General features: G+C 41.6%; 1 protein-coding gene across 1 annotated transcript in view; it reads right to left on the reverse strand.

The window, feature by feature from the left end:
- Positions 1-1,394: 1,394 nt before the first annotated feature.
- The window catches only part of TTLL5 (tubulin tyrosine ligase like 5), a 240,415-nt gene continuing 215,126 nt past the window's right edge, over positions 1,395-26,683 (reverse strand). Inside the window, exons 32-34 of the mRNA XM_047080320.1 lie at positions 24,086-24,303; positions 5,674-5,753; positions 1,395-1,516 (exon numbers count right to left, since the gene is read on the reverse strand). Coding sequence (XP_046936276.1) covers positions 1,395-1,516; positions 5,674-5,753; positions 24,086-24,303 — 420 coding nt within the window. The remainder of the gene's footprint in view (positions 1,517-5,673; positions 5,754-24,085; positions 24,304-26,683) is intronic.

The raw sequence follows: 26,683 nt of genomic DNA on the forward strand, positions 1-26,683 counted from the left end.
TGCTGATGATCCTACTTTGCCATGTAATGTTCTGGGTGGACTGTAAGGGATACTAATGAAATAGGTTCAAGGAAAGTGATATTACAACGGCGGCAGGGTCCAAGTCTCACAGTCCTGGAAGCCGATGGGACATTAGTGCTTCTTGGCAGGCCATCGGTTTAGTTTGGAGCTTGATGTCGCATTCATTCTCCTGGCTGCCAGTCTCCTCAAGGAAATATTGACCTTCTCGCTTTAGTTTTCTATATTTCATTAGTTGTTCATCATTGGATATCAGCATTAAAGGCCCATTGGCCAAGTATTACCAATAGAACTCGAGTTGTTTTCAGTTTTTCTGGTACATTTTGGTAGATGACCAAGCCATGGATTTGGTGTTCCCTTCTCTCTTCTCATTCCTTTTTGGAAAGAGTTTAGATGGGCTGGGGAAAGATATTTGAAGCTCTCTGATCCAATGTAAATGAATCCTGTGGTGGGTAAATAATTTTCCTCCCTCCTTTGCTCTCCTGGGGTATTTTGATGAATAATGCTTCTCAAATAAGCTTGTAAGTATTCCCCCAGAGGTAAGAAGGGTATTAAGCTCATAGCAGGTGTGCCATTAATGCTTCAGTGTGTAGGGTAGAGCAAAGAGGAAAGGAATCATCAAAACCTTGTGGTTTCAGAGAATTTTCTGGAAAGTTTTGAAGGCCACAGCTGGGAACAAAATACTGTGGGGCAGCGCTGGTGAAGTGTGGGTACAGCCTCACAAGATCAAGTCAGGCCGTCCCTTCAATGTCAGATTTCTACGGATGGGTGGTAGGCTGGGATTTATGGTTTGTTTTGTGGCCAGTTATAGCACATGCTGATCTTAACTCAGACACACAGCCTAATTACTCAACCTCACCCCCCAAAAATTATTTTTTAATTTTCTTCCTTCCTGCCTCCCATTATTTGAAAATCCAGTTCACAAACTACACAACTCTAGTCTAAAAGCCTTCTTTAAAATAATAAATATCACTGAGAACATTCTCTTTAGAGGCTATTGCGATTTGAACTTCAAATATCATTCTCTCCAATGTATTCTGTTACACTCTACCTGTGATAACTCAATTATAGCTTTAGTTTCTTTCTTTGATTGGCCTCAATGTCCCCATGGTTTTAAACAAAACCCTCCAGAATAGTGAGGAAATTTCTTACTGCCACAGCGCCACCTACTGGCAGGCCATTACAGAAGCAAGCTAGGAGTAGCTTAACTTTGACCCACAGTTTGGAGACTCCTTCTGAGCTCTGGTTTTACAAAATGCCAATTTCCTTGTCATTTTGAGAAACTATCGCTTCTCTTGATAGCTATTAAGCCTCTTGCTGTGGCATAAAGTCAGCAAGTTATAATAAAAAAATATGCTCTTATTCTTACTGTTACCTTAAATTGGCCCTGACTTCACCGACTTTGATTTTCTCTGTCCTATAACTGTAGCAAGGGCTCCAGATTGTGTGGGCAAGGGTTTGGATCTGGCGAAAATAACCTGGGGAGCTTCCAAAGGTCCTGAAAAATGTAAAAAAAAAAAAAAAAAATCCCTACTTAACACTTGATTTGATCTTGGTGAAAGGACAAGAAGGTCAAATCTAAAACTAGGTTTTAGGATAGGACAAAAACCAGACAGAAGACTAGCCAGGGACACCAGGCCCAGAAAACCGCCTAGTATCTAGCATTAGGTGGCGGGCGACAGAAGGAACCAAAGAAGGAAAGAGAAGGCTGAGAAATACATTGAACATAAAGAAAGGAGAAAACACCTATGTGTATTTCAAGAAAACAAAACAAAACAAAACAAAACTAGGCTTTAGGGGATCACTGTTTGCCCAGATGCTGATGCTCCATTTCCGGCCAAACACCAAACCTGTGCCCTTTGCTTTCTAACACCGTAAGAGTACGTAAACCCAAATTCTTATCCCTCTGGCTCTGGGAAGAGAAGAACGTTTTGGGAGTAACAAAGGATGTGAGACACTAGGGCAAGCATCTTAAGAGCTTTATTCATTTTCACTATTAACTTCTTATATTCCAGATCCATCCAGGATCTATAACAACTAGATAACGCTTGGTGAAAAGAATAAGAATCTGATAATAAAAAGAGGTCATTCCGCTGAGAATTGCCTAGCAAATCACTTCACTTGAAAGTTAAAGTGACTTCTAGATCCTCAGAGTTTAAGGTCCGCTGGGTTTACTTTCTATTAAAGTAAGTTCCTTTGTCTTGTATTACGGGGAGGCAGGGAGGTGGGCGGGCAGAGGCACACTGATGGGCTGCTGCCCCAGCCCCATGCAAACAAGGAGGATAAAGCTAAAATGTATGTTTTATCAAGGCCCCAAATAGCAAATATTTAACAAGGACACTGTTGCTCACTTCTTGTAAATGAAATCCAGCATTGGTGTTCAAAGAATCTTTCCACCAACTCCAGACCAGTAAGAGCTTTTTAAACAAAACAAAACAAAACAAAACAAAACAAACAAACTGGGGCGGGGGGCAGATAGAGGCCGGGCTCCAGGACAGAAGAGGCGTAGGCAGAAGCTAGGGCCAGGGATGAGGGCAGCTGGTATGGCCTCAGACCCTGCAAGAACGGTAGTTTACGCTATGAAGTCCGCATGAGAGAAATGCCAGTTATCTAATCTGGTACTCCCTGCTATTTTAGTTCCCCATCACCACTTCTAAACTCCAGAACGCCATGGTTATAAAGAACGAAGGCCAATGGCTTTGGCTTTGAGCCAAAGGCCCTCGCTCTAGCTTCCTTCTCAAATTTCCAAATTTGCTGACTCTACGTCTTGCCTCCCATAGCAAACTCAGAATATATAGCCTGAGGTAGGGAAGTCAAGGAAAAAGTCACATTCATGGAGCATTCCAGACCTTCTGCTAGCAGCTTTCATGTCCACTACCTCATTTAACATCCACACTTAAAAGACTGTCACTAGGTCACCATCAGTGGGGAAGGATTCTGAGTTGTTTTTCAACAGAGCCCTGGGATGAACCAGTATCTCAGTCAGGCGCCCAAGGAACAAAGTCACACAGCTTTAAGGCCTGGTTGGCTAGACTTGCAGAAGAGTCAAGGGGCCAGGAAACAGACTTTTGCTATATTCGTGGACTCAATAATACCATGTTTAACCAACTGAGTTAACTGGGCCAGACAGGGGCTAAATACCTTTCAAAGTCAGCGTAGCGATTCCTGTAGAGGCACAAACTTCCTATCTCTGAGAGCCATATAACTGACTTATTACAGGGGCTACTCTCCCTTCTTCTGGGTTTAAAGAAAAATGTCTCTAATAGCTACCTAACCTTTTTATAGGACACCCTTCTGAACCCCTAGAATAACACCTTTAAATCTATGTGTCATACAGAAAAACGCATGATTTGTAGCTGAAATACTCAAGTGCCAGGTAGTTACTTACGAGCTGTGTAAATAACTCTAACAGGGTTAGTTACTATTATACCGCTAAGGCAAAATGTTTATTGGGAAGTGTGGAAAATGCCTGAGACTCGTGTACCAAGTTCATCAGTGTTTCTTTAACTGAGGATCGGGAACACCAGGAAAATCACAGACTAGAAACAAATTCAAGGCACTTTAGAGGTCCAGAGTCAATGGAGATAAAAGCAGTGAACAGCTGGCTACCAAAACAAGGCGAAAAAAAATAATGCACTCGTCTTAAGGTAGAAGCAGAGGGAAAAGGGAGATACTAGAATCCAGGGATTCTATTATACAATATACAGTATACAACCTTTGTATAACTAATATACAACTTTTCTCTTTGTTCTGCGGTTTTAGGTTGACGCTGCGTTCATTACAATGGTTACAAAATCTCTAACACATAACTTCAGCAGTCAATAAATATTAATTCATAAGCGAGATGCTGAGAGGATGACCCACCTGGCCCCTCAAATTTCCAACTTCCCTGGCCAGAGTCTATGCAGAGCGTTCAGTTTTGTACTTAATGCGTTAGTTAGACCTGCAAATAGCAGTAGGCAGGTTTCCTGGATCTCCTATGCTTTGCAAACCTCTCTGGCTGCAGCAGTTTGTGGACAGATATATTCAGCTGTGCATACAGTGCACAGTTCTCCCAGCCGCCCACTTCCCAGGCTGCGCCACTTCCAGGGGGAAATGTTCATTCCTTAAAAATAACTACCATATCCTAGTCATTCTTTTTGGGGGGAGGGGAGGGGCAAGTAGATACCCATCAACTATTTCTTGAATTCGAGTTCTAAAATATTAAGCAGAGAACAGTCTTTATACTCTTATTGCCTGATGTGGGTGTGGTTATAGAGCCTTTCTCTATATATGGCTTCCTTGAACCCCACAGTAAGCCGGAGGTGTGCGTAATTCTCCCTGTGATACAGTCTAACCAGGCTTCTTGGAGATCTGGCATCATGTTAAGGTGTATTATGTCACACGCACACCCCTCATCCCTTGGCTCTAGACTCCCTGACGGCTCCTTATTGCACTCAGGACCAAGTTCCCTACACGGCTCGCAAACCGGCCCTGCTACCTCCGTGACCTCTCTCTTGCTGCTCCCTGCTCGTGCCCTAGTCCCCTGCCACAGTGACACACGAGGGCTCCCAGAACATGGGGCATTTTCACCCCGCCCCCGACTGTGCAGTATTGCTCCCTCTTCCTGGCACTCCTTTAGTCCCGCACAGCGCCTCCCCCCCCCCCCCCCCCCCCCCCCGGCAGACATGTCAAAGTTCAACCCTCCGCCTAGATGTTTCTGCCTCCAGAAAGCCCTCTCTAATCCCTTAAGAGCCTGGGCCAGGTCGCTTGGGTTCAAATACTGCCCCACCATTTACTAGCTGTGAGATGTTAGATATGTTTCATAATCTGTGCCTTTATTTCTTCAGCTGTAAAACAGGGAACACAGTTCCTATTATATGCCTGTTTTGTAGACAAATGAGTTGTTACATGTGAGGCATTCAGAACTGTGCCGGGCACGGCGGGTGTTCCGCCAACCGTCTATGGTTATTCTCTGCATCCCCAGGACCTGACACTTACCCACCCTGCAGCGCCGCTCCCTGCTGACTCTCCTCTTTTCCTAAGTCTGTAAGTTCCCTGACAGGAGGGATGGCCTGGTCCACCCTTTATGTCCCTCAGCTGACATCTCATTCTCTCCACAGTAGGTATTCAATAATAAGTATTTGTTGAACTGAATCCAAGTGATTTTCTTTTAGTTTTCTGATTACTTATCAGTATATTCTTACGAGTTAGTACTCACAGAAAACTATGCCTGGACCAATGTTGCCTGACTTAGATGTGGATACCTACACAAGAGGTTTTAAAAAGACCTCAGTAAACACCTGGCAATAGATCAATAGGCCATTACATTAGCATGACAGGGACTATGATCGAAGACCAGAGCTCCATTGTCCTGAAGAGTTAGGGAGAGACACTACCGGTGGGAATACGATATGAACAGTGAAACACGGGTCAAATACCAGCCTAAATGCTGCAAATGTGATAGCATTCTCCCAGACCAAGGAATGTCATCTACCCTGAACTAGTTCTGGAAAACCATTCCATCCTAAAGTGCCCATTTGCCAATGCTTCAAAAGCCCGGATGCTTCCTCGTTCTTTGAACTGCAGGTTTCTTCGGAGGCAGAAGACAGAATATGCCCAGCCCAGCACCCTCCCTGTCGTCCCAGCCGCGGAAGAGCTGGTGTGTCCACTAACCTGTGGAGCTGGTGATGGGCACAAAGGCTGCAGAGTTAAGGCTGCTCTGGAGTCCATTCAGCTGCCCTTCTGTGGACCCTCTGAAACACAAGCAGCTTGGTTAGATCAGCAGATAGAAAGGTTAGATCAAATGCAGGCCCTCCAATGGCTTTGCCTCTTGCTCTCGGTGCTCTCTGTCATGTGGCTCATTCCCTTGCGTCTTTCAAGACTTGGTACAAATGTCACCTTAGCAGAAAGGACTCCTGTGACCAACTACCCCGTCTTCTGAAATATTACGTATATTGAAGTTTGTTGTACATCTCTCTCCACTGGAAGGTAATTGCAAGAAAGCACAGGCTTGGACTACTGCTGTGTCTCCAGTGCCTGGCACCTAATAAGCGTTCAACAAATATTTCTTTACTGAAGGAATAAATGAAGTTTCCAGTATTGACTTGGATAAATTATAAGTAAAGGCATTAAAAAAAAAAAAAAAAAAAAACCAAGGTTCATGTAGACCAGCGGTTCTCATCTGAGGTAGAAAGGAGGGACAGACTTTGTCCCCACCCCCACCCTTCCACAAGGGACGTTTGGCAATGTTGACACATTGTCGTCACAACAGCGAGGTCTACTGGCATCTGGTGGGTAGAGGCCAGGGATGGTGCTAAATATCTCCTAAAGTGCACTGGGAGGTGCCCCCAAAGGATTTTGTAGCCCAAGATGTCAATAGTGCTGAATTTGAGGGGCACCCGGGTGGCTCTGTCGGTTAAGCGTCCGACTCTTGATTTCGGCTCAGGTCTCATGATCTCATGGTTCATGAGTTCAAGCCCCACATCGAGCTCCACGCAGACAGTGTGGAGCCTGCTTGGGATTCTCTCTTTCTCTCAAAATAAATAAACTTAAAAAAAAAAGAGTGCTGAAGTTGAGGAACTGTTATATAGAGGCACCCCCCCTCATGCCAACTTTGACAAGAGACAGGACAGAGTAAATTGGATGCTTTGGGCACAGGTTCCCCAGCCACATGCCTTAGAAATTCTATGACTAGCTTGATGCCCTACAGACCATGCTGGATCTCCTCACTACAGGCTCTTACAGATCTGTAATTCTTTCATTGCATTCACCAAAATTGTAATTACGGGATTGTGTAACTGGTTGCTTAATACATGTCATCCTTGTTAAAAAGTAAGCTCCGTAAAGGCAGAGATTATATCGGCTCATTCACTGTTGTAGCCATAGCTGTTAATATTGCACTTTGCACAGATCAGGTATCTAATAAATATTTTAAAAAATAATCTGATCCATTGCCCCACAAATACAAATTACTTGTTGGACCCATCTACCTTGATTTTAGTAGACGTGTAAAAATTTTACTTTGTAAGACTAAAAGTTTCATACGCTTGGTTCTTTATTTCCTGAGCAGCAATCAATCCAACCTTTAGAACCCTTCTCCTGGCACTGTTTGTCCATTTATTCATCCATGCAAAAAGTATTCCATGCTTGGTACTAGTGAGGAGGTAGACATTAGGCAAAAGACATAAGGGACAAACTATGTGATAAATGCTAAGGAGAAACAGCACGAAGTGTTTTAAAAAAGAGAATGAAACAAGCGAACCTCATTGAGATGTGACACCGGTGGTCAAGGATGGTCTTTCCGAAACTGTCATATTTCAGCAAAGTCATGAAGTTAGGAGAAGTAGCTATTGGTCAAGAGTAGGGATCAGGAAAGAGCTTTTTGTGGAGAAGAAATAGAATACACGTATAATGATCCTGAGGCAGAAAGGGGTTTAGAATGTCCGAGGAGCTTTTAAAGACCAGCAAGATGGAGGGATGGTCAAGCAGTGTTTGTCAAATGTCCTTGACAGGAACCACCTGGGGTCACTTGTTAATCACACAGCTCTCCAGGCCCTTCCCTTAGAGATTCTGACTCAGTGGGTCCAGGATAAAGTGTGAGAACCTAGGCTTTTTATAGCTCCCAGGTGTCCAAGTGACTTGTATCAGCAGAGAAGTGAGGAAAACGCTGACTAGTGGGCAAAGGGGAAGGTGATGCGAAGAGCACTTGGAGACTCTGGCAGATGCTTAGGTGCCCAGGGGGTCCCCCCTCCACCCCCCGTCACTGATGGAGAGCACACCCCAGCAGTGATGCAAGGATCACACTCTCTTGGACTCCTTCCCCTCCAGCATGCTGTGATCGCGGCCCCACCCACTCCTTTCCACTTTCATTGGAGGACAAGGGAATGGTAGAGACAAACAGGAGAGAAAGGAACAGAGGGAATTCTCCCTTGTCCCACAAGCCTCAACCTTGAATAGCTACATCGGGAATGCTTATCCATTTTATTTCAGCCCTTTACAGACCCAAAGAACTACCCAAAGCATCTCTAGCTAATATTGGCTCTTCCAGGTCCAAGCGAAAAAGGAAAAGTTCTAGAACCTAGGATCGGCTCTTTCCTCTACAGAGGTTAAAAACCCTTAGGGCCATTTGCCTGGGTTAGGGGCAGCCGCGTCAAGAAAAGCCACGAAGCCGGTCTCAGTATCGCGCAGAACAGCAAAAGGGAACCAGGCAGGCGAAATGCCAGAGTCAGTAGAAGAAACAAAAGCAGCAAACAAGGAGCTACCCGAGGGAGAACAGAGTCCCTGGGTGTTTAGAACTAGTGAGTCTGGATCCTTAAACTCCTTCTCCTCTCTTCTCCTCCCTGAAATTCTTTTCCTCTTTTCCCCCCTTCTCTGGAATTCTTATCCCACCCTTCACCTTCATGGGCTGTCTCCTGTTCCTCTCCCTCCGTCCATCCCCTGTCACTCTTCCACCCTGCCTTCTCCATCAACTCCCATCACAGGCCTTGGGAGCCACCGCTGACTCAAACTTTGAACACTTCTAATGAGCCTACTGTTTCTAGCACAGGCGCCCCATTTCCCCCGCGGTGGAGAAACGTGTCCAACAGCCATTCAAGAGGAAATTCAGAGTGGACTTTTCCATGAAAACACTGGTACACAAAGTGGTTTGGGTCTATGTTATTACTACTTCAGGCACATCGTGGGTAAATACGCTTTTGTCGTGCAAGCATCATTTCCCTGGGAAAATACATTCCAGCCTCTGGTCAACCCACTCCTAAGTGAGAACTTTTGAACCACAGCTTACTTAGGGCGCTTGTTGATCTGCTTCTGCGATAATTCTTTGCAGCTTTCCTGGGAGTGCCTGTGTTTTAGGAACTCCTTACATAGTCAGCTGCTTGTCTGAGTCAGTTACTGTCCTTTAACATCAAGTTACCACGACCTACCTCGTAGGGTTGTTGAGGATTAAGGAAGATGGCGACTGTAAGGCACAACTTAGCACGGTATCTAGTATTATATCAATGGCTAAACAAACATTAACTTTTATTGGAATTGGTATTTTTACTTAGAATTGCTAACCATCTTTGCATTCACTATAAGCTTATCCACGTACAGAAATATTAAGTCGGGTGACGCAGTGACTCTGACTGAATATGGAATGTGGGTGCTAAATAGGAGAATGTCCACAACATACTCAGAACCTGGAAATTAACAGCAACTTGCTATTAAAGTCAAAAGGTAGTTAATTGGCGGCCTATGAGGCAGAAATCTCATGGTCACAACTACTCTTAAACTCCCTTAGGAAGAGAGGTCTCATTTGAGATTGACACACTACCTCTCGATAAATCTAATATACACATTTTTCAGCATCAGAACGAACCACTGTTTCTTCAACTGTGCACCAAATGAAGCAGCTGGCTTGTCATAGAACACATGTCTTTCAGCATGAGAATTACACACGGCACACAGGATGTCCGTCCTACACAAGAGGCTCATGGGAAATGAGACTGATGGGAGGAACGATGCGTCTCCCAGCTCTCCCCAAGAAGAACATCACACGGAGTCGGCCGCCACTGAAACCATACAGTCTCTTTCTCTCTGAAGAGCTGAATGCGCAAAGCTAAATGTGTGTTTGGTGCAGCTCCGTTACCTGCTGTTTTCCGATCACGGAACATATGGAATATGAAGACCAAAAGATGAACTCAGGAAAGTGCCTTATAAAAGTATCGAGTTTTGCAGTGAGGAATACTGAAAAGATGGGACAAGAGAGGTGCCGTTAATTTTACAACATACAAAAGTTAGAGTTTAAACCAAGGAGAGTGCTAGATGTGACCATGCAGTCCCGTAGTGTTCCGTAATTGCTCTTCTTGTAAGTGGTATAGGTTCCAGAAGACAGAAGAACAGGAGATATAGCCCAGGGTTGGGAGTTTGAGGCTTCCTACAACCTCAGCTGTGGTGATGGGCTTAGTTCAGACTCTTCTCCACACAACGAACCGTGTTATTATCAAAAGCTGCAGAAGGGCAGGCTTCCCGATTACCAGAGCCACGTCAAAACTGAAACAAGATATGATGTAGCCATGAACAGGAGCACGCTAGTCGCAACCAAGAATTCTAATTAGAAGAATTCCATTAATAATGACATGCTTTTTTCAACGAAGGCAGGATCTTTCCTTGGGATGTGTTCATGGCTAGTACACGAAGAGTTTCCTTACATATTAAATGTCTACTTTCTAACCCGGGATTCAAGTCACTTGCTCCACTCCCACTTACTCCTTTGATCTCTTGCCTTTTCCTGAAGTCCAAGAAAAGGCCTGACATGGGCATTATTTCTACCCTGAGTAAGGAAGAACAGCCTTCCTGGGCCTCTCAAAGACATTGTTCGGGAATGCATTACAAGTAAATAGTATCCCTACAAGCCAAAATAGTGCCTACATTTATTATTGAAAGATGTCTCCTAATACTGGTCTCTACTTGGGAAATAAATGCCGATCAAACAGCTGGCTAGGAATGCCACTGGCGTCAAGAGCACACCATACAGCCAGCCTATACGACATATCATCGCCAGTCAAGGAGGGTAATAATAAGCAAAATCCCTACTATCCATTTTGCTGGTAAGGCTTCGGACGTGCTTTTTCGTGGATCTTTATTTCCTTTATTTGTGGTTTCCTCTGTTCTTTTTTTCCCATTATTTTGATCAGTGGAAACTTTTCTGAAAGTGATATCCTTTCTTTAAGATCTGTTTTGTTCATTACTTCACAAGATTGACTGTGGTTTGGTGCTATATTGTTTCTCTTCGAGTTCTTTTCAAGGCTTTCCACATCTCTAACACAGAGGTACTAGGTTTCTGTTCCAATGGTTTAAGTGAAAGTTTACCTTGGATTCATGCCACCACATCGGGGATGACCTTTCTATAGAAGGAAGGAGCCACAAAAGAAAAGTGCTCAAGATTTCACAGGAAGAGGAGAGCTCGAAATGCTGACCTTGCCAGGGCTGTGACAGACAGGCATGGTGGCATCTGTGAAGGTCCTGAAAAGAAACCCCGCACTTGCTCATTTTTATAAAACTTTGGTGACAACCAAACTTCTTTTAACTCCCAAAGGAGAGAAGAAATCTCAAGGCACAAGTTAGGTTATAGAACTGAATTCCAAAAGGGACATGTACTCTTGAGTCTTCTTAGCAAATGTTTACTCACAGATGAAACATCTCACAATGTTCCTTACAACCTACATGCACGCAGGTGTATGTGTGCTTCCTCCTCTAATCCATCAGTCCAGGGATTATGTATGCATCTCACAAACAGAAGCTAATATACTAATCCTTGGCAAATAACAATTAGAACATTATTCATTTGGGTCTGAAAACAAGACCAATTCAAGAAGCACTTTGTGAAGTCAACTTTTGTGCAGTAGTGGTGCATAAGGCTCCATTTTATAAATATACTACACATTGTCTAACCCACGATCCATTATATTTGTTGTTTTATTCCTTTTCATTCCTAGTATTATCTATGTGGGTCTTTCCTCTTTTTTAAATTTACCGTATTAGTCTTTCCAGAAGTGACCCCGTCTACCATTTGTTGTCAGTTTCATTCATTCCTTCACCCAGTATTTAATGAGTATCTACCATGTGCCAGACACTGCTCGAGGCACTGTTCTCTCGTGTTCTCCCACGTGCTGGGCTGTTCTAGGTGATTTCTGTGTTTTTATTATTTGATTTTGATTTTGATTAATTTGCTCTTGTTCTTTTTATAGTTTTTCAAGTTAAATGATTAGCTCACTTATTTTCAATCGTTCTTGTCTTTTTAATAAATTCAAAGTTCCAGGTTTACTTTTGAGTACAGTTTTGGCTATCCCACAAATGTGGTACGTAGCATTTTCCACAGCCATCCACTTCTAAGTGTTTTATGATTTTCATTATGATAACCTAACAGCTGGGTATTACGTACTGAATTTTTTTAAATTTCCAAACACACGAGTCTTTTTTAAACATTACCTTTTGGTTTTTCCTAATTAAAATGTTTTTTACTGTTGAAGAGTGTAAACGGATACAGATTTTTTGAAATGCGTGGAGCCTTCATTTGTGACAGTATGTGTTGAATTTTTGTAAACATATCCTCGAAGAGAATGTATATTCTCCCTACTGGATGCAGGAGTCTATTCAGAGCTATTAATGTTTTTCAGACTATGACCTGTGGCTCGTAAGGGGGTTGCAAAATCAATTTAGGGGACCCAATCGGCATTTTTCAAATAATAGGAAATAATATTTTGTGAAACTTTTATTTCATATACATAATTTAGATATTTTTACTAGGTTGCATATAAAATGTATTTTTTTTAATATTATAAGTGGTGGTCAGAAAACATGAAAAGCCACTTATCAAAGCAAATTGTTATTCTATATTTCAAATAGTCCAAATCCTCAGAAATTTGTATGAGGCACCTATCAGTTATTGATAGAAGCAGATTTAAATAAATCACCCACTATGATTGATAATTTTCCAACATTTCTTTATACTGTTATCAGCATTTGATTTATAGATTTTGAATTTATTATGCTAACTGCGTACCAGTGCTTTTCTTCATCCCAGTGAATGCTTTTTGCTTAATTCTATTTTCTCTGTTGCTATACTCATGCCCCTAATTAGTATTGCATGGTTTACCTTCTTCTAATCCTTCGCACTGTGAACTTTTACTGTAGGTATCTCTCTTTTAAGCAGGCTACAACCGAACATGTTAAAAAGTACAATTTCTGGGTGCCTGGGTGTCTCAGTTGGTTAAGTGTCCAACTCGATCTCAGCTCAGGTCTTGACCTCATGGTCGTGAGTTCAAGTTCTACCTTGGGCTCCACAGTGGATGTGAAGCCTATTTAAAAAAACGCAATTTCATAATCTATCTTTTAATAGAAGAGTATAATCCTGTTAACATTTAGTGTGATTACTCATATAATTGGATATATTTCTACCATTTTAGTTTTTATTTTCCACTTACCATCCTTTTCCTTTGCCTTTTTTTTTCTTTTCCTGCCTTCCACTGGACTCAAAAGTTTCTACATTCTCTTCTCTTTCCTTCTGTTGATTTGAAAGCTACAGAGTATATATCAATTATTTAGCTATTTTTTTCCTAAGTGTAAAATTTAGTTATTTTTACCACTTTTTTCCCTTAATATTTCTGTCTTGCCCTTAGAACTTGACACAGACCTGCTATATTTTTGCCATCCACTGAATCCTCTTGGCCTTCAGTCTTGTCTTTGTTGTCCCAAACATGTTTTATATTTTTAAAGGACCAACAATTATGTTTACAGTCATTAGCATTTATTATCACTTAATAAAAGTCTGGCCCCTCACTGCTTCATGTTATCCAACACTTCTGTGTTCACTTTTATCTTATCCAGTCTTTGCTAGTTCTTCCAGTGAAGGTCATGTGGTATACTCTTAGACTTTGAATATCTCAAATTATTTTTATTTTGGCTTTTCTCTTGAATGACAGTTTAGCTGTGTATAAAATTCTAGACTGAAAGTTACTTCACCGCAACTTTCTGAAGCTGTTAGCTCTTGTTTTCTGCCACCTACTATTTCTTTTTTTTTTTTTTTTTTTATTTTTATTTTTATTTTTTTTTATTTTTGGGACAGAGAGAGACAGAGCATGAACAGGGGAGGGGCAGAGAGAGAGGGAGACACAGAATCGGAAACAGGCTCCAGGCTCCGAGCCATCAGCCCAGAGCCCGACGCGGGGCTCGAACCCACGGACCGCGAGATCGTGACCTGGCTGAAGTCGGACGCTCAACCGACTGCGCCACCCAGGCGCCCCTGCCACCTACTATTTCTAAAAAAAGAATGTGGGATTCTGTGTTCCTTTGTGAATTTTCTCTCAAGTAAACATGTAACTCTTCCCTTTATGCTCAGTGTTCTGCAGTTTCACGATGATATGTCTAGATGTGCATTTATTTTGGTACATGGGATGAATATTTTAGCCGAGGACTCATTTATTTCTTCAATTCCAGAGAAGTCTCAGTTATTATTTCTTAAAGTGTAACCTGTCCACCTCTTCCTCAGGTTTCCTTTCTGATACTCTGATCAGAATCACATGTTACAAGATAAGCCTACCAGATACCGGACCTAACATGTCTGGCTGTTCAAAATGTTAATTTCATTTCTAAGGAATTCATGTTCCAGTTGTCAGCTTTGTTGGCAATCCTTCTTAGATTCAGATTTACTCATGTGTTTTGCAACTTTAGTTTGTAGGCTCATTCTGAATAGGAATCATTTCTTCCCTTGTCTCTGTATTTGCTCACCCCTCCCTGGCAGAAGTTTTTATAACTGCTTCCACCTAGGGCCCATCACCCTAGTCCAGAACCAGACTTTCCAGTGGTATTTCAGGGCTCTTGCCTCAGTCATATTTAGAAATCCAGGTGAGTTTTGAAACATGAGCAGGTGCAAGGGTGTGTCATTATCCTCCTGACTCTGTAGGCCCACAGCCTCATATAAAGATGTGGCCTCAGGCAATGGGTCCACGTCAGTTTCATCAGTCTCCCATTAGGAGAGCCCACTGCATTCCAATAGTATCTTGGTGCTACTGACATTTTGGACTGGATAATTCTTTGTTGTGGGGAACTAGCAGGTGCTTTTCAGGACGTTTACCAGCATCCCTACACTCGATTCATTAGATGCCAATTGAAACCCCTCGCCCCTGCCCAGCTATGGTAATCAAAAATTACTCCAGGCATTCCCAGATGTCTTCTGGGGCCACATCGTCCCCAGCTGAAAAATTACTGTTTTATTGCCAACTAATGAGCCTGGCTTCTTCATCTTTCCTCTTGGGTAGGGAGGGAACTTTTAGGCCCCAACATGCTACAGGGGCTGAACTCTGGGCTGTCACTGCCTGCTCCCAAAGCAGAGTTCAGAAAGCTTGGTGTTTCAGCCTCATTCACTGATCCTCAGTTATTTCTGCACATTTGGGAGCCAAGGAGAGGCTTCCCTCGTTCTGAAGGTCAGGTAGGTCCTTTTGGTGTTTTTTATCACTGCAGTGTATTTGAAGCAGAAGGAGAGTATTAAGTATGAACTTATGGAGACAACTTGACTGGGAGTCAGTGTGTCCAAATCTAATCTTTTGTTTTATTTGAAGCTAAGCCCTTGCCTTCAATAGTCATTAGCATTATTAGCATTCGGGATCTCAGAATGTATTTGAATTTCCATAGCCTTGCCAGATAGAGCCAAATCATACTTACGAGTATCAGCTTACTAACAACAAGAATGCAATTTCTTTTAATAGGGCACAGTGGTGGCAGCAGAAATTATAACTGTACCAGCACACACGCACTGGACACTTGATATTTGTCAGGAAAATACCTGATCTCATTTAATCCTAAGAACAATTCCTCAACGTAGGTAATATTGTACAGATAATGAAACAGAGGCTTAGAGATAGCTCCAAATAACAGTCAATTAAATGAAGGCGGATGGATTAGATGGATTGAAATCTAATATGAAATCCTGGGCTGTTAGCAATTGGGCTTTACTGCTCTACTCTACTCTATGCAGTATAAATAAGTAATGATGGGATAATTGCTATTTGGTCATCCCTGACACATACACCTTGATATGCAAACCACGTCACCACCACCACCCCAAACACCGTCTCTAGCATATCTCTGTCTTTACCACTGTCTCCTCTACCACCATCTCCTGTGACCTTGTCATGAATATAAGCTAGATCAGGGGGGCAGGGAATACATTTCTCTCTCCGCTCTTAAAGATAAACTTCATGGAAACCGGGCTTGTGTCTGTCCTGTCCACTGGTGTTATTACCAATACTTAGAGCAATGCCCGGCATAATGGACATTCAGTACCTATGTGATAAAAGGGTAAAGACAAGATATCTGTCCCTAGAGGCTTATGAGAAGAACACATATAAAAAGGAAAATTAGACAAGGAAGTAGATGGTAGAGTTAGCTGAAGCTCTTGGCAAAGCTGCATCAAGGTGATAAATTAAAACCTGATCTCGAATAAAACACAGGACTTAGATTCAAGAGGGCAAAGGGCATGAGGAAGAGGGGATAACATGAGCATGTAGGAACACTATATGGAAGCACGTGTGTGGAGCACACTGTAAGACTGTATAGAAAAGGCTGCAGACAGGATAGAGGGCATTTTGCAGAAGGCTGTCCTGTCAGACTAAGGACTCTCAACTTTACCATGTAGGCACCTGGAAGCCTCCAAAGATTTTGGAAAAAAGGTTCAAAGAATTATTTTAGAGATGATATTTTAAAATTGTTTCCTAGGCCTACTCATGTACCCCATTTCTTTAAGAACCAATTTGGATAGTTTAAGATTCCTACCCTGTTCTACTTGGGTGTTCTTTTTAGTCAAGAACCAATCTCGATAGTTCATATTTTTGAAAATATTACCTTTCATTCAGTTTTAAAATTTAGTAGCACATAATTATGCAGGGTTCTCATAATTTTCAGTCTCCCCTATATCTACTTTTAAAAGATTTTTCTTATTTTTAATTCTCTTCTTTGTCTGGCAGAGTTATGTTTATTTTATCCTTCTCTGTCCCCATACCCCAAACTAAATAAGGTTTTGAATATAACTTTTTTGCTGCTTTTGACTTTATATTGGTTTTCTTCTTGATTTCCTTTGATTTTTTTTTTTATTAGCTTTGTTTTATTGACCCTTTTCTAACTTCAAAAGATGGAAGCTTAGTTCAGGTATGACAAATATGTGGTGTGCACATTAACCACTTATCCTCCCTGCCTGCGGCAGACATTACTAATCTATCAGAGCACTCTTTCTTGCCAGGCTCAGAGAAGTGCTCATAACTCTTGTCAACAAAACACTCTTGGTAATCAGCCAAAGCTAGTATATCAGTTGAAGCCAATCTGCCATTTGTGTCTTCGTTAATTTCTTTTCAACCTTCCTACATTATAACAATGAAAATAACTAAGATTACGAATTTACCTTTGAGTACATCTTTGGTTACATTTCAACTTTAAGTTTTGATATATATGCTTCTTTTCATTATTTTAAAAAATATTTCAGCTTTAGGGATGCCTAGGTGGCTCAGTCAGTTAAGCGTCCAACTCTTGATCTCGGCCCAGGTCATGACATCAAGGTTTGTGGGTTTGAGCACCATACCAGACTCTGAGCTGAGCATGGAGCCTACTTGGGATTCATATTCTCTCTCTCTCATTCTCTCTCTCTCTCTCAAAATAAATCAACATTAAAAAAATAAAAAATAAAAACTCCAAAATTATTTGGGCATTTTGTATAGACTTTTATTCTAATATCTCATTTTATTGCAAAGTAGTCTGAGAATGAGGTCTGTATGCTTCTATTCTTTGAGGATTCAGTTGAAATGTTCCAGTTTTTTAAATATATTGTTTAATGTTTACTTATTTTTGAAAGGGAGAGACAGAGTGCGAGCCGGGGAAGGGCAGATGGGGGCAGGGGGTGACAGAATCCGAAGCAGGCTCCAGGCTCTGAGCTGTCAGCACAGAGCCCGATGTGGGGCTCGAATTTAGGAACTGCAAGATCATGAGGTAAGCAGAAGCCACACACCCAACCAACTGAGCCACCTAGGTACCCCTGTTCTAGTTTTGAAGAATATTCCATGGGAGCTCTGCAGGGCACAAAACTGTGTACCTATTAATTTAACCTCACAATTATGTTGTTCAAAACCCTCATGCCCTTATGTTGGGTCTATTTTGCCTATAATAATGACTATTACTTCTCTTTCTGGAATTTGTTATTTTAGGTGGAATCTACCTTTTATCTCAATATTTTTACCTTTGTACACTTTTCCTCAGAATTTTTGAAATCTGTCCTCTATTTTACTAATTAAGTTTTCTACAGTGCCCAATTCACTGTGGTTAACCCAATTTTTCACTTAGGTATTTCTCATATCCTCCCTGACCACAGACTGCTTGCTCTCTACATGAGATAGCTTTTTGAAGCTCTACACATCAATGCACTCTATGCTTAACTTTTGTCAAGAATACACATTAGGGATTTTCTAAAATGTTGTTTTCTTGCTTGCTTTAATGGATTTCAGGGGTTGACAGCTCCCCTAAATCTTCTCCATGGAGCTTTCTTTTAAGCTATAGGCCCCAAGATTTTTAAATATTTGCTCACCCTCCGAGAGGAAAGTCTAAGTTTGCCGTTAAAGGCTCATGATCATGGAAGAACTGATACGGATTCTACAAAATCCATAAGATCCTACCCAAATCTTTTAAAAAGGGATTTTCCTATGCAGATAATAAAGAAAAGTGAGAGGTGGGAAATATCCAGCAGTTAGAGTCCCATTTTAATAACCATTTTAATATCCCAGTGGCAGGGATGAGAAGAAAGATTCTAATTTAAATTACCCAAGTATGAATCACCAAGGGAAGGCCCATCATTCCATGACTCTCATGTACTTCTCCTCCCCACTGGACCACACACACACCAGTGGCAACTTCTGGTTAGGTGTGGTTACAAGGACCCAGTTCTTTGACTGATGTCATCATCCATGCCAAAAGCAAACCCTAAGATCTCCTAATGCCACTATTGAGGTCCACATGCTGAGGGCTTATGGAGGAAAGAGTCTAAGTGGCAGGCTCCTTGACTAGCCCTCCCTTCTCCCACTTCCAGGCCCTGCCCCTTAGAGTGAAGGGTGTTATCAGTGGGTTCCAAGCCTCTCACCCATTTCCTAGACTTCACTCTCATAAGGAAGAGAGTATATAAAAGCCTTTAGTAGTGTTCTTCAAGTCAATCCTTTTCATGCTACATTTAGCACAAATTCTCTCCACACTTTAGTATGAGAGTGGCAATAATTCTTCCTCCTTTTGAGTATTTCAGTGGTCACTTAAGTGGTAAAATTGGTGTGGAAAGGGAGGGGAGTGAGCTCCTAAGTGCTTACTTTGCATTCTCCCAAAGGCAATTTTTTAGAACGATTAACCTGTCATTTGCTGTACAGAATGGATGTGAATGGGTTGGTGGGGGTCTTTCAAATCGGTGGTCTACTGGGAAGAGTCTGTGGTTGGTGCACAGTAGGTGACACAGATTCGGCTTTAGCTCTGCCACTGACTAGCTGTGTGCCTTGCTACACTCATAGCCTTGCACTATGCCTGCAATCTTATATCTTTCAGCACTAAAAGCCTATCATTATATATTTTGGAAATGCATAATTTAGAGAATCCTGTATTTAAGGATGGGAACGCCACAGATTCAATCATATTTCTTGAAACTATGCATAAGTAAAAAGGCTAAAAGGCTGATAGAAGACACGACATCTTGTATCCTCACATCAAGAACCTATTTTTGGACCATTATAACTGCTCATCACTTTGCCTCATGTTAATGACTCATATGTTAAAAAGATACAGCAAATAATCCAGTGAAGAAATGGGCAAAAGACATGAATAGACACTTTTCTAAAGAAGACATCCAGATGGCTAACAGATACATGAAAACATGCTCAACATCACCCATCATCAGGGAAATACAAATCAAAACCACAATGATATACCATCTCACACCTGTCAGAATGGCTAAAATTAACAACTCAGGCAACAACAGATATTGGCGAGGATGCGGACAAAGAGGAACCCTTTTGCACTGCTGGTGGGAATGCAAACTGGAGCAGCCAGTCTAGAAAACAGTATGGAGGTTCCCCCCAAAATTGAAGATAGAACTACCCTATGACCCAGCAATTGCACTGCTAGGTATTTATCCAAAGGATGTAGGTTTGGCGTTTTGAAGGGGCACATGCATCCCAATATTTACACCAATGCTATCAATGATAGCCAAAGTATGGAAAGAGTCCAATGTCCATCGACAGACAAATATATATATATATATATATATATATATATATATATACACACACACACACACACACAATGGAACATTGCTCGGCAATCAAAAAGAATGAAATCTTGCCATTTGCAACAACATGGATGGAACTAGAGTGTATTACACTAAGTGAAATAAGTTAGTCAGAGAAAGACAAATATCATAAGACTTCACTCATATGTGGAATTTAAGATACAAAACAGATGAGCATAAAGGAAGGGAAGCAAAAATCATACAAAAATAGGGAGGGAGAAAAACATAAGAGACTCTTAAGTACAGAGGACAAACTGAGGGTCGCTGGAGGAGTTGTGGGTGGGGGGACGGGCTAAATGGGCAAGGGGCATTAGGAAGGACACTTACTGGGATGAGCACTAGGTGTTATATGTAGGGGATGAATCGCTGGATTTTACTCCTGAAATCATTATTGCACTATATGTTAACTAACTTGGAAGTAAATTACAAAAAACAAAAACAGAAACAAAAAAAAACAATGATTACAATAAATATTTAAAGTAAATATTCAATAATAAAAAAAAAGATATAGCATATTTTTTAAACCTGACCCTTATTTTTATATGTGTCTGACGTTAATCTCTGAGCATCTTTCATCGTATTGCTAATATCACACATGCTCAGGTCACATGAACTGGTACCGGTCTGTCCACACTGCTGGGCTCCTGGCCTCTCTCCTCCCTTCCTAATGCCCAGTAGCCATTAACAAACACCACTGTCCTGGGTGCTGACACAGAACAAGCAGTTACCTTCAATTGCCACTGAGGTCACCCTGCTGTAGAATATCCTAAAACCTAGGCAAGGAAAGGTAATCTCAGCTATTGAAAGAAAAGCACTTTAGTTAAGCCTGGTGTTTCTTTCGTAGTTTTTTTTCTTCAGAGAAGCCCCAGGTACAACAGCTTTGACTCTGCCCTTCCGAAGTTATCTCTAGTCTGTGAGTTTTGCCCATGACCCTGGCAAATTTTAATCTCCTTAGGTTTCTTTCTCCATGTTCCTGGAGAGTATGAGTCTGGCTCTGAGGAAAAGGTCATTTACAAGGAAGACACGGTTCATATGCACGTAGTTGTTCCTAGGCTGTCATTCCTCTTAGTTCAGCTGACTGTTTGGAAGAAATACCACAAATAGTTTTAAAAGGAGGATCTGAAGTGGGTACTAAATTATGAAGTGTTGCAAACACTAGAGAGGAAAATCAAGAAAGGCTATTGGCACTATGGAAAGGGTAAAAAAAAAAAAATCTAAATCTTCCTCTCCACAGAATTGACAAATGAGATTTAGCTAAAGGAAATATAAATATATGAATTTGAGGACTATAACAAAGAACTTGTGGGCCAAGAGGGGATGAGGAAATGGCTGTAAAGCAACAAGATTAAAAAAGAAATGTGCTCATAAAAAGCTTTCAATGGAATAGACAGAAAACCAGTTATTTTGGTTAATTATTCAGTGGGGACAGTGGTTTTGTTTTACAGATGGGAAACTGAAACCTTTAGAGGGAAAGTGACTTGAATATTATCATAAAGAAATAGGACCCCACTGTTCTGATTCTCAACTCCCTTTGCACCAACTCCAAATGACATTCCATCTTTTATGTTCTATTGTTCTCTAAACTCAACCCTCTAGGATGTGGAAACTTTGATGCTCTTGGAAATTGCTTCTATATTTGTCCAATGCCAACTTCTGTGCTAGGAGAAGTTTGAAGTTCAACCCCAAAACACAGGGCTTGGCGCAGTCAAAAGCTCATTACAACTTCTCATTAGTTGTGTCTCCTGGGGCAACTATGGCATTCCCGAGTGTGACTCAGTATCACCACTCATAACTGATGGTTCCTGATTAATCTGAACGGAGCCAGAATAAAGGCCAAAATGAGCTCCTAGCAAATGAAGCAACATATCTTGCAAGACGAAAGTAAAAAGTTATATGAAAATTTCCTGAAATGACATCCCAGTATTAACCTAAATGATAACAGTATATAACACCTAACACTTATTTAGCATACATTATGTACCAGGCATGATATTTGTGCTTGACATTAATTCATTTGTTCCTCTTGATAACCCCATGAGGCAAGTACTATTATTACTCCCATTTTAAATAGGAAACAAAGTCACATAAATGTTAAGTAACTTGCTAGGCTGGCTAGGAACATGAATTACTTTAGAACATAAGAATATATCGACTGATACTCAAGGATCTGTGAAAGGTTTCTCCAGATTAAAAATAACTTCATCAAGGGGCACCTGGGTGGCTCAGTCGGTTAAGCGTCCGACTTTGGCTCAGGTCATGATATCACAGTTCATGGGTTGAGCCTCATGTTGGGCTCTGTGCTGACAGCTCAGAGCCTGGAGCCTGCTTCGGATTCTGTGCCCCCTTCTCTCTCTCTCTGCTCCTCTACTGCTTGCGCTAGGTATCTCTCTGACTCTCAAAAATGAATAAATGTTAAAAAAAATAATAATAACTTCATCAATCCAAATAAAGTATGGAGTTTAGTTCTTAATAACGTATCAATGACAGTTTCTCAGGATGGTACCTTCTTCAAATGCACCATGGCGATAAATGATGTTAACAATGGGGAAAATGGGGTGTTTCTATCTTTATGTGTTCTGTCTTTACAATTTTTCTGTAAATCTAAAATTATTATAAAATAAAAAGGTTAGTTAAAGAAAAAACAAACCTTTATCTGAATACTTCTTAGAGGGAACTTTTCATTGGGTCAGGTCAAATAAGAACAATGCCATTCCTTTTCCTAAAAGTCAGAAGACTATTAAAGACAGTGGGGCTCCCCACGACACTGTACATTATACACGTAAGTGAAGGAACGTCAAGGTCTCCATTAGTACTAACTTACTTAGTTTCAGAGACTTGTGCTAGAATTTTAAAGGCAAATTGGAAACTATTTCCTGGAACAACGCCTTACAGCATGCCTTTTGATACTTGGATTATATTTCTTAAATTCTGAAGAAATCTTGCTTTTTTCCCCCCTTCTGTGCATTTTTGGTGCTGAGCTGTTTCCGGTTTTCCCACACTCCTGCCTGTCAGAGAGAAGAAACCACAAAAATGCAGCAAAGTTTGTCCATAGAGCCGCAATTTCATCTCAAAAGGCTGAAGAGTTCTCCTGCCAGCACTGAGTTCAGGGCGGCAAATGGTCCTGCTGCCTGCTGACAAGGCCCCCTCCCTACCAGCAGACGAGCCGGCCCCAATGGGCCACCACGGGCCAGCTCAGGGTACTGGCAATACTCAGAGGATCCACAAACAAGGCGCATACTGGCAAATTCAACATGCACATCCGGCTCGCTGATTCTCCTACCTGAGGGCTTCCTGAACCCGAGGAAGAGAGCATGATTCTAGAATATTTATGATGGTAATTAAGGCTCACTGAGTTCCTCTGTGTGCTAGGTCTTGCTCTAGATGTTCTACATGCAAAGTATTACATGTATTAACTCTGCTAGTATTTATCAACATTCTGTGAAGCAGATCCTCTTTATTATCTCCGCTTCACAAATGAAGAGACTGAGGCTAACTGATTAAGTAACTTGCAACCGACCAAAGGTCTTCAGTTAGTAAACAGTTAGTGCGTGAGGGTGTGAGTACAGGCAGTCTGGCTCCGGAGCTACACCCTTGAGGGCTCACTTCTACTTTTTCCAGGCTGAAGAGCCATACAGCTTCCTTGTCACTGTGCTCTTGGCCTTCAACCACAAACTGCCCCTTCCTAACCCCCTCAATGAAATCCCAATCCAGTGTCTTCCCATTCAAATCCCTAAGAGTGAACAACGAATACAGGTGTATGGGGGGGGGCGGGGAAGAGAGGGGGAAGGCATACAGAATTTTAGATGAAATTGAAAAAATCTGACTCTTTAGAAAGACCAGGAAAAAAACACATCAGGAAGAAGTTTGCATTTCCTTTCTCCAAACCCACGGTTCAGCACTGTTACCCAGTGCACTGTCTGATGGTAGCTCCTGCCAGAGGCTGGAAGACTTAGTCACTGGCAGTGACCTTGAACCCCGCCATCAGCGCTCATCACAATCCCCGGAGAACCTAAGAGCAGCACCTGCCTCTCCCACAGGGTACACAGCCCAAACTTCAGCATGGTCCACTAGTTCCCCAGGTGACTCTCAGCCCAGGCTGAGAACCAGAGCTAACTTTCAGTCCCCATCAGGTGTTCTTGTCTTCTGTACAGTACCAACTATTTTGAAGGCCTCATAAACGAAGAGTACTCTTAGCACAGAATGGATATGACTCAGAAGAAACTGAACAGGAGATTAAGGAAAACTTACTTGGAGGCCTTCTGGGATGTCATCTTCCTGAGGACTTGTTTGTGATTGGCTGGGGGCTTGGGGACCAGCGAGGAGGAAGAACTTGGAGCCGGCACCACTTTTTGCGGTAGAGCGGCTGGCTTCTGGCCACTAGCTGTGGCACTTGAAATTCTGCAAGCTGCACCATTATTTATTGTCCATAAATTGGAGTTAGGTAGGGTCTGGCTGCCAAAGATGGCCTACAAGGAAGAGAAAAAGAAAGGTCGTTGGAGATGTCCTTCATAAGCCATTTGCTATACATGAGTAACTGGGTTGTAATCCTGAAGTGGGACAAAAGGAAAAGGGAAATTGTTGAAGTAATTTTTTAGGAAAAATTTCTCTAATACTGCCAGTGTAGGTCCAGTTTCAGAGAACGGAGAGGTCTGGAAGGAGAGAGTTGAGACGGTCTTGTTGAAAGTGCACTGTGCTGGGAATCAGGGCATATGGGTACTATGTATTATCCATCTGTGGAAATTAGAAAAGCGTCTGGTCTCTCTGTCTTCGTTTCCTTCACTGTTAAGTTCAACAGATATTTAATGAATGTCTCCTACTGGGTGTCAAGTACTGGAAATAAAGCACAGGAACAAAAGTGGCTTGAAGCTTGACTCAATTCCAGCCCACTCAGAGAACTCAGAACTCTTCTAGAAGGTGTGCACATATGAGGAGTGGGTAGAAGCCAGTGTGGCAAGGGCATGTTGAGCAGAGAGGTGGAGACAGGAGGCTGGAACAGAACAGCCAGACCATGTGTGGCCTTGAGGACTCTTTGCAGAATTCTTTAACACCTCATTGACTTAAAGATTAACATAAGACTTTACATTTTAAAATGCTTTCGAAGTAAAATCACTACCTGAATGCTAGTTACTGTATGAATATAAGATCAATACAAATGTGTATTTGCTTAGAGGGTAAGCCTACAAATCAATAAAGACCTAAAAATCACCATCTAAATGTCACAAACACCAACATATGTCTGTAGTTAGGATGTAAAGGTATACTTTCTCAAGTAGATGCTTAAAAAATTCTTATAACTTATTTACCTCATTAGCAATTGGTGTTTTCTTTGGGGGAGGCCACAAATTTTGCTATTGATCATTCCATACTATTAACACTGCTTTCAATACGCATGCGTTACAAAAGCTTTAAATGTGAAATAATATTAAGAGAAAATATACAATTGGCAAAATACAGAAGGTTTTTTTATTAAAAAGGTTTCTGGCAATTGATTTCCATCTGAAGACACTGCATTTAAAGAGACATGGAGAAATGTCATTTCCTTCTGGCCAGGCCAAAAGGGTAAGATCAGATGCTCTTAGAAAGCATTCACCTTAGAGATAGACTTTATTAATATTATTTTTGTCTTTTATGACTTTCATGCTTTAAGATATAAAAAATATAAATTGGGTAGCTTTAGCAAAATGTTAACCAGTCCTTCTACACTCATGCCTTGGAATGTCCCATTTCAGGGAAATAATGTCCAAAGGTCCTGGGCTAGGCAGGTCTGAGAGGGATCAGAGACTCTTGTGCAGAGTAAATGTGTTTGACAGGCTTAACAAAGAACAAAGCAATTTCAGAAGTAGAGGGTTACAGCATTTTCAAATGGACCATTCGGACTGAGATGTTCTCCATCTCTACAAACCATGCAAAGGGGAACCCGAAGAGCTCTTCCCTCACCTCCAACTCTGACCGGAAGAAGGGGAACAAAGGAAGACCCAAGCCCATGGGCCAAGCCAGGAGGGAGGCATTGGGGGGTGTATACATATGGGAAGGTCTTCAGATGGTCCAAGAGGGCCCAGGAGCCCTGATTCTGCTCCAGCAAACCTTCTGAGGACAAGTAACCATGGGGTACAGCAAGACAGACTCAAAAACAAATCTATTCCTTTCAAACACCATTTCCATATCTGAGGGTCTCAATATCTGTGGGAGAGACTCAACTAAAAGGAAGGAAGGAGGCAGGAGAGGGTTACTGTCAGTTTATTTTCACTACTACATCCCTACACACGAGCTTAGATTGAAGAGTGAAAGTTGCCCCTTTCAGAATGGGGAGGAGACTAGAAATCCAAGCAGGGCTGAAGAGCTCTATAGCAGCCATCCATAAACAAATTCACTGAATGAGTAGCTGAGAAAGAAAAGCCACTGTTAGCAAAGGGCTCTTGGAAATGAAAATATTCCTTATCGAGCGTGATTTTTCGTGTTGTAAAGGAATTGCCATCAGAAAAAAAACATCCATTCAATACATGTTGCTGTGGTGACAACTTAACCATATTTTCAAGATCACTGAGGTTTTTTTCTTTTGTTAAAAAGTCTTGCTGGGACTTCTAAATACAAACAAAAAATGAATGAAAAGAGCAAGATCAGAACGGTGTGAGTGTAGTAAGCTCCTATTTGTGTAAAAAAGGAAAAAGAATATACACAACCATACACACAGACACACAAAACACACAGAAACACACACACATACACAGAAGGTTGATATGTGCATAGAACAATTCTGAAAGGGTACACAAAAAAACTTGGAACCTCCATGGAGAAGAACCGGTTAGCTAGGGGTCCAGGAAAGAGGGAAACTAATTGTTCACTACA

The sequence above is a fragment of the Lynx rufus genome, unplaced genomic scaffold (assembly GCF_022079265.1).
Source record: "Lynx rufus isolate CCGP_SWC_20201006 ecotype Redwood Valley unplaced genomic scaffold, mLynRuf1.p SCAF_17, whole genome shotgun sequence".
Classification (NCBI taxonomy): Eukaryota; Metazoa; Chordata; class Mammalia; order Carnivora; family Felidae; genus Lynx; species Lynx rufus.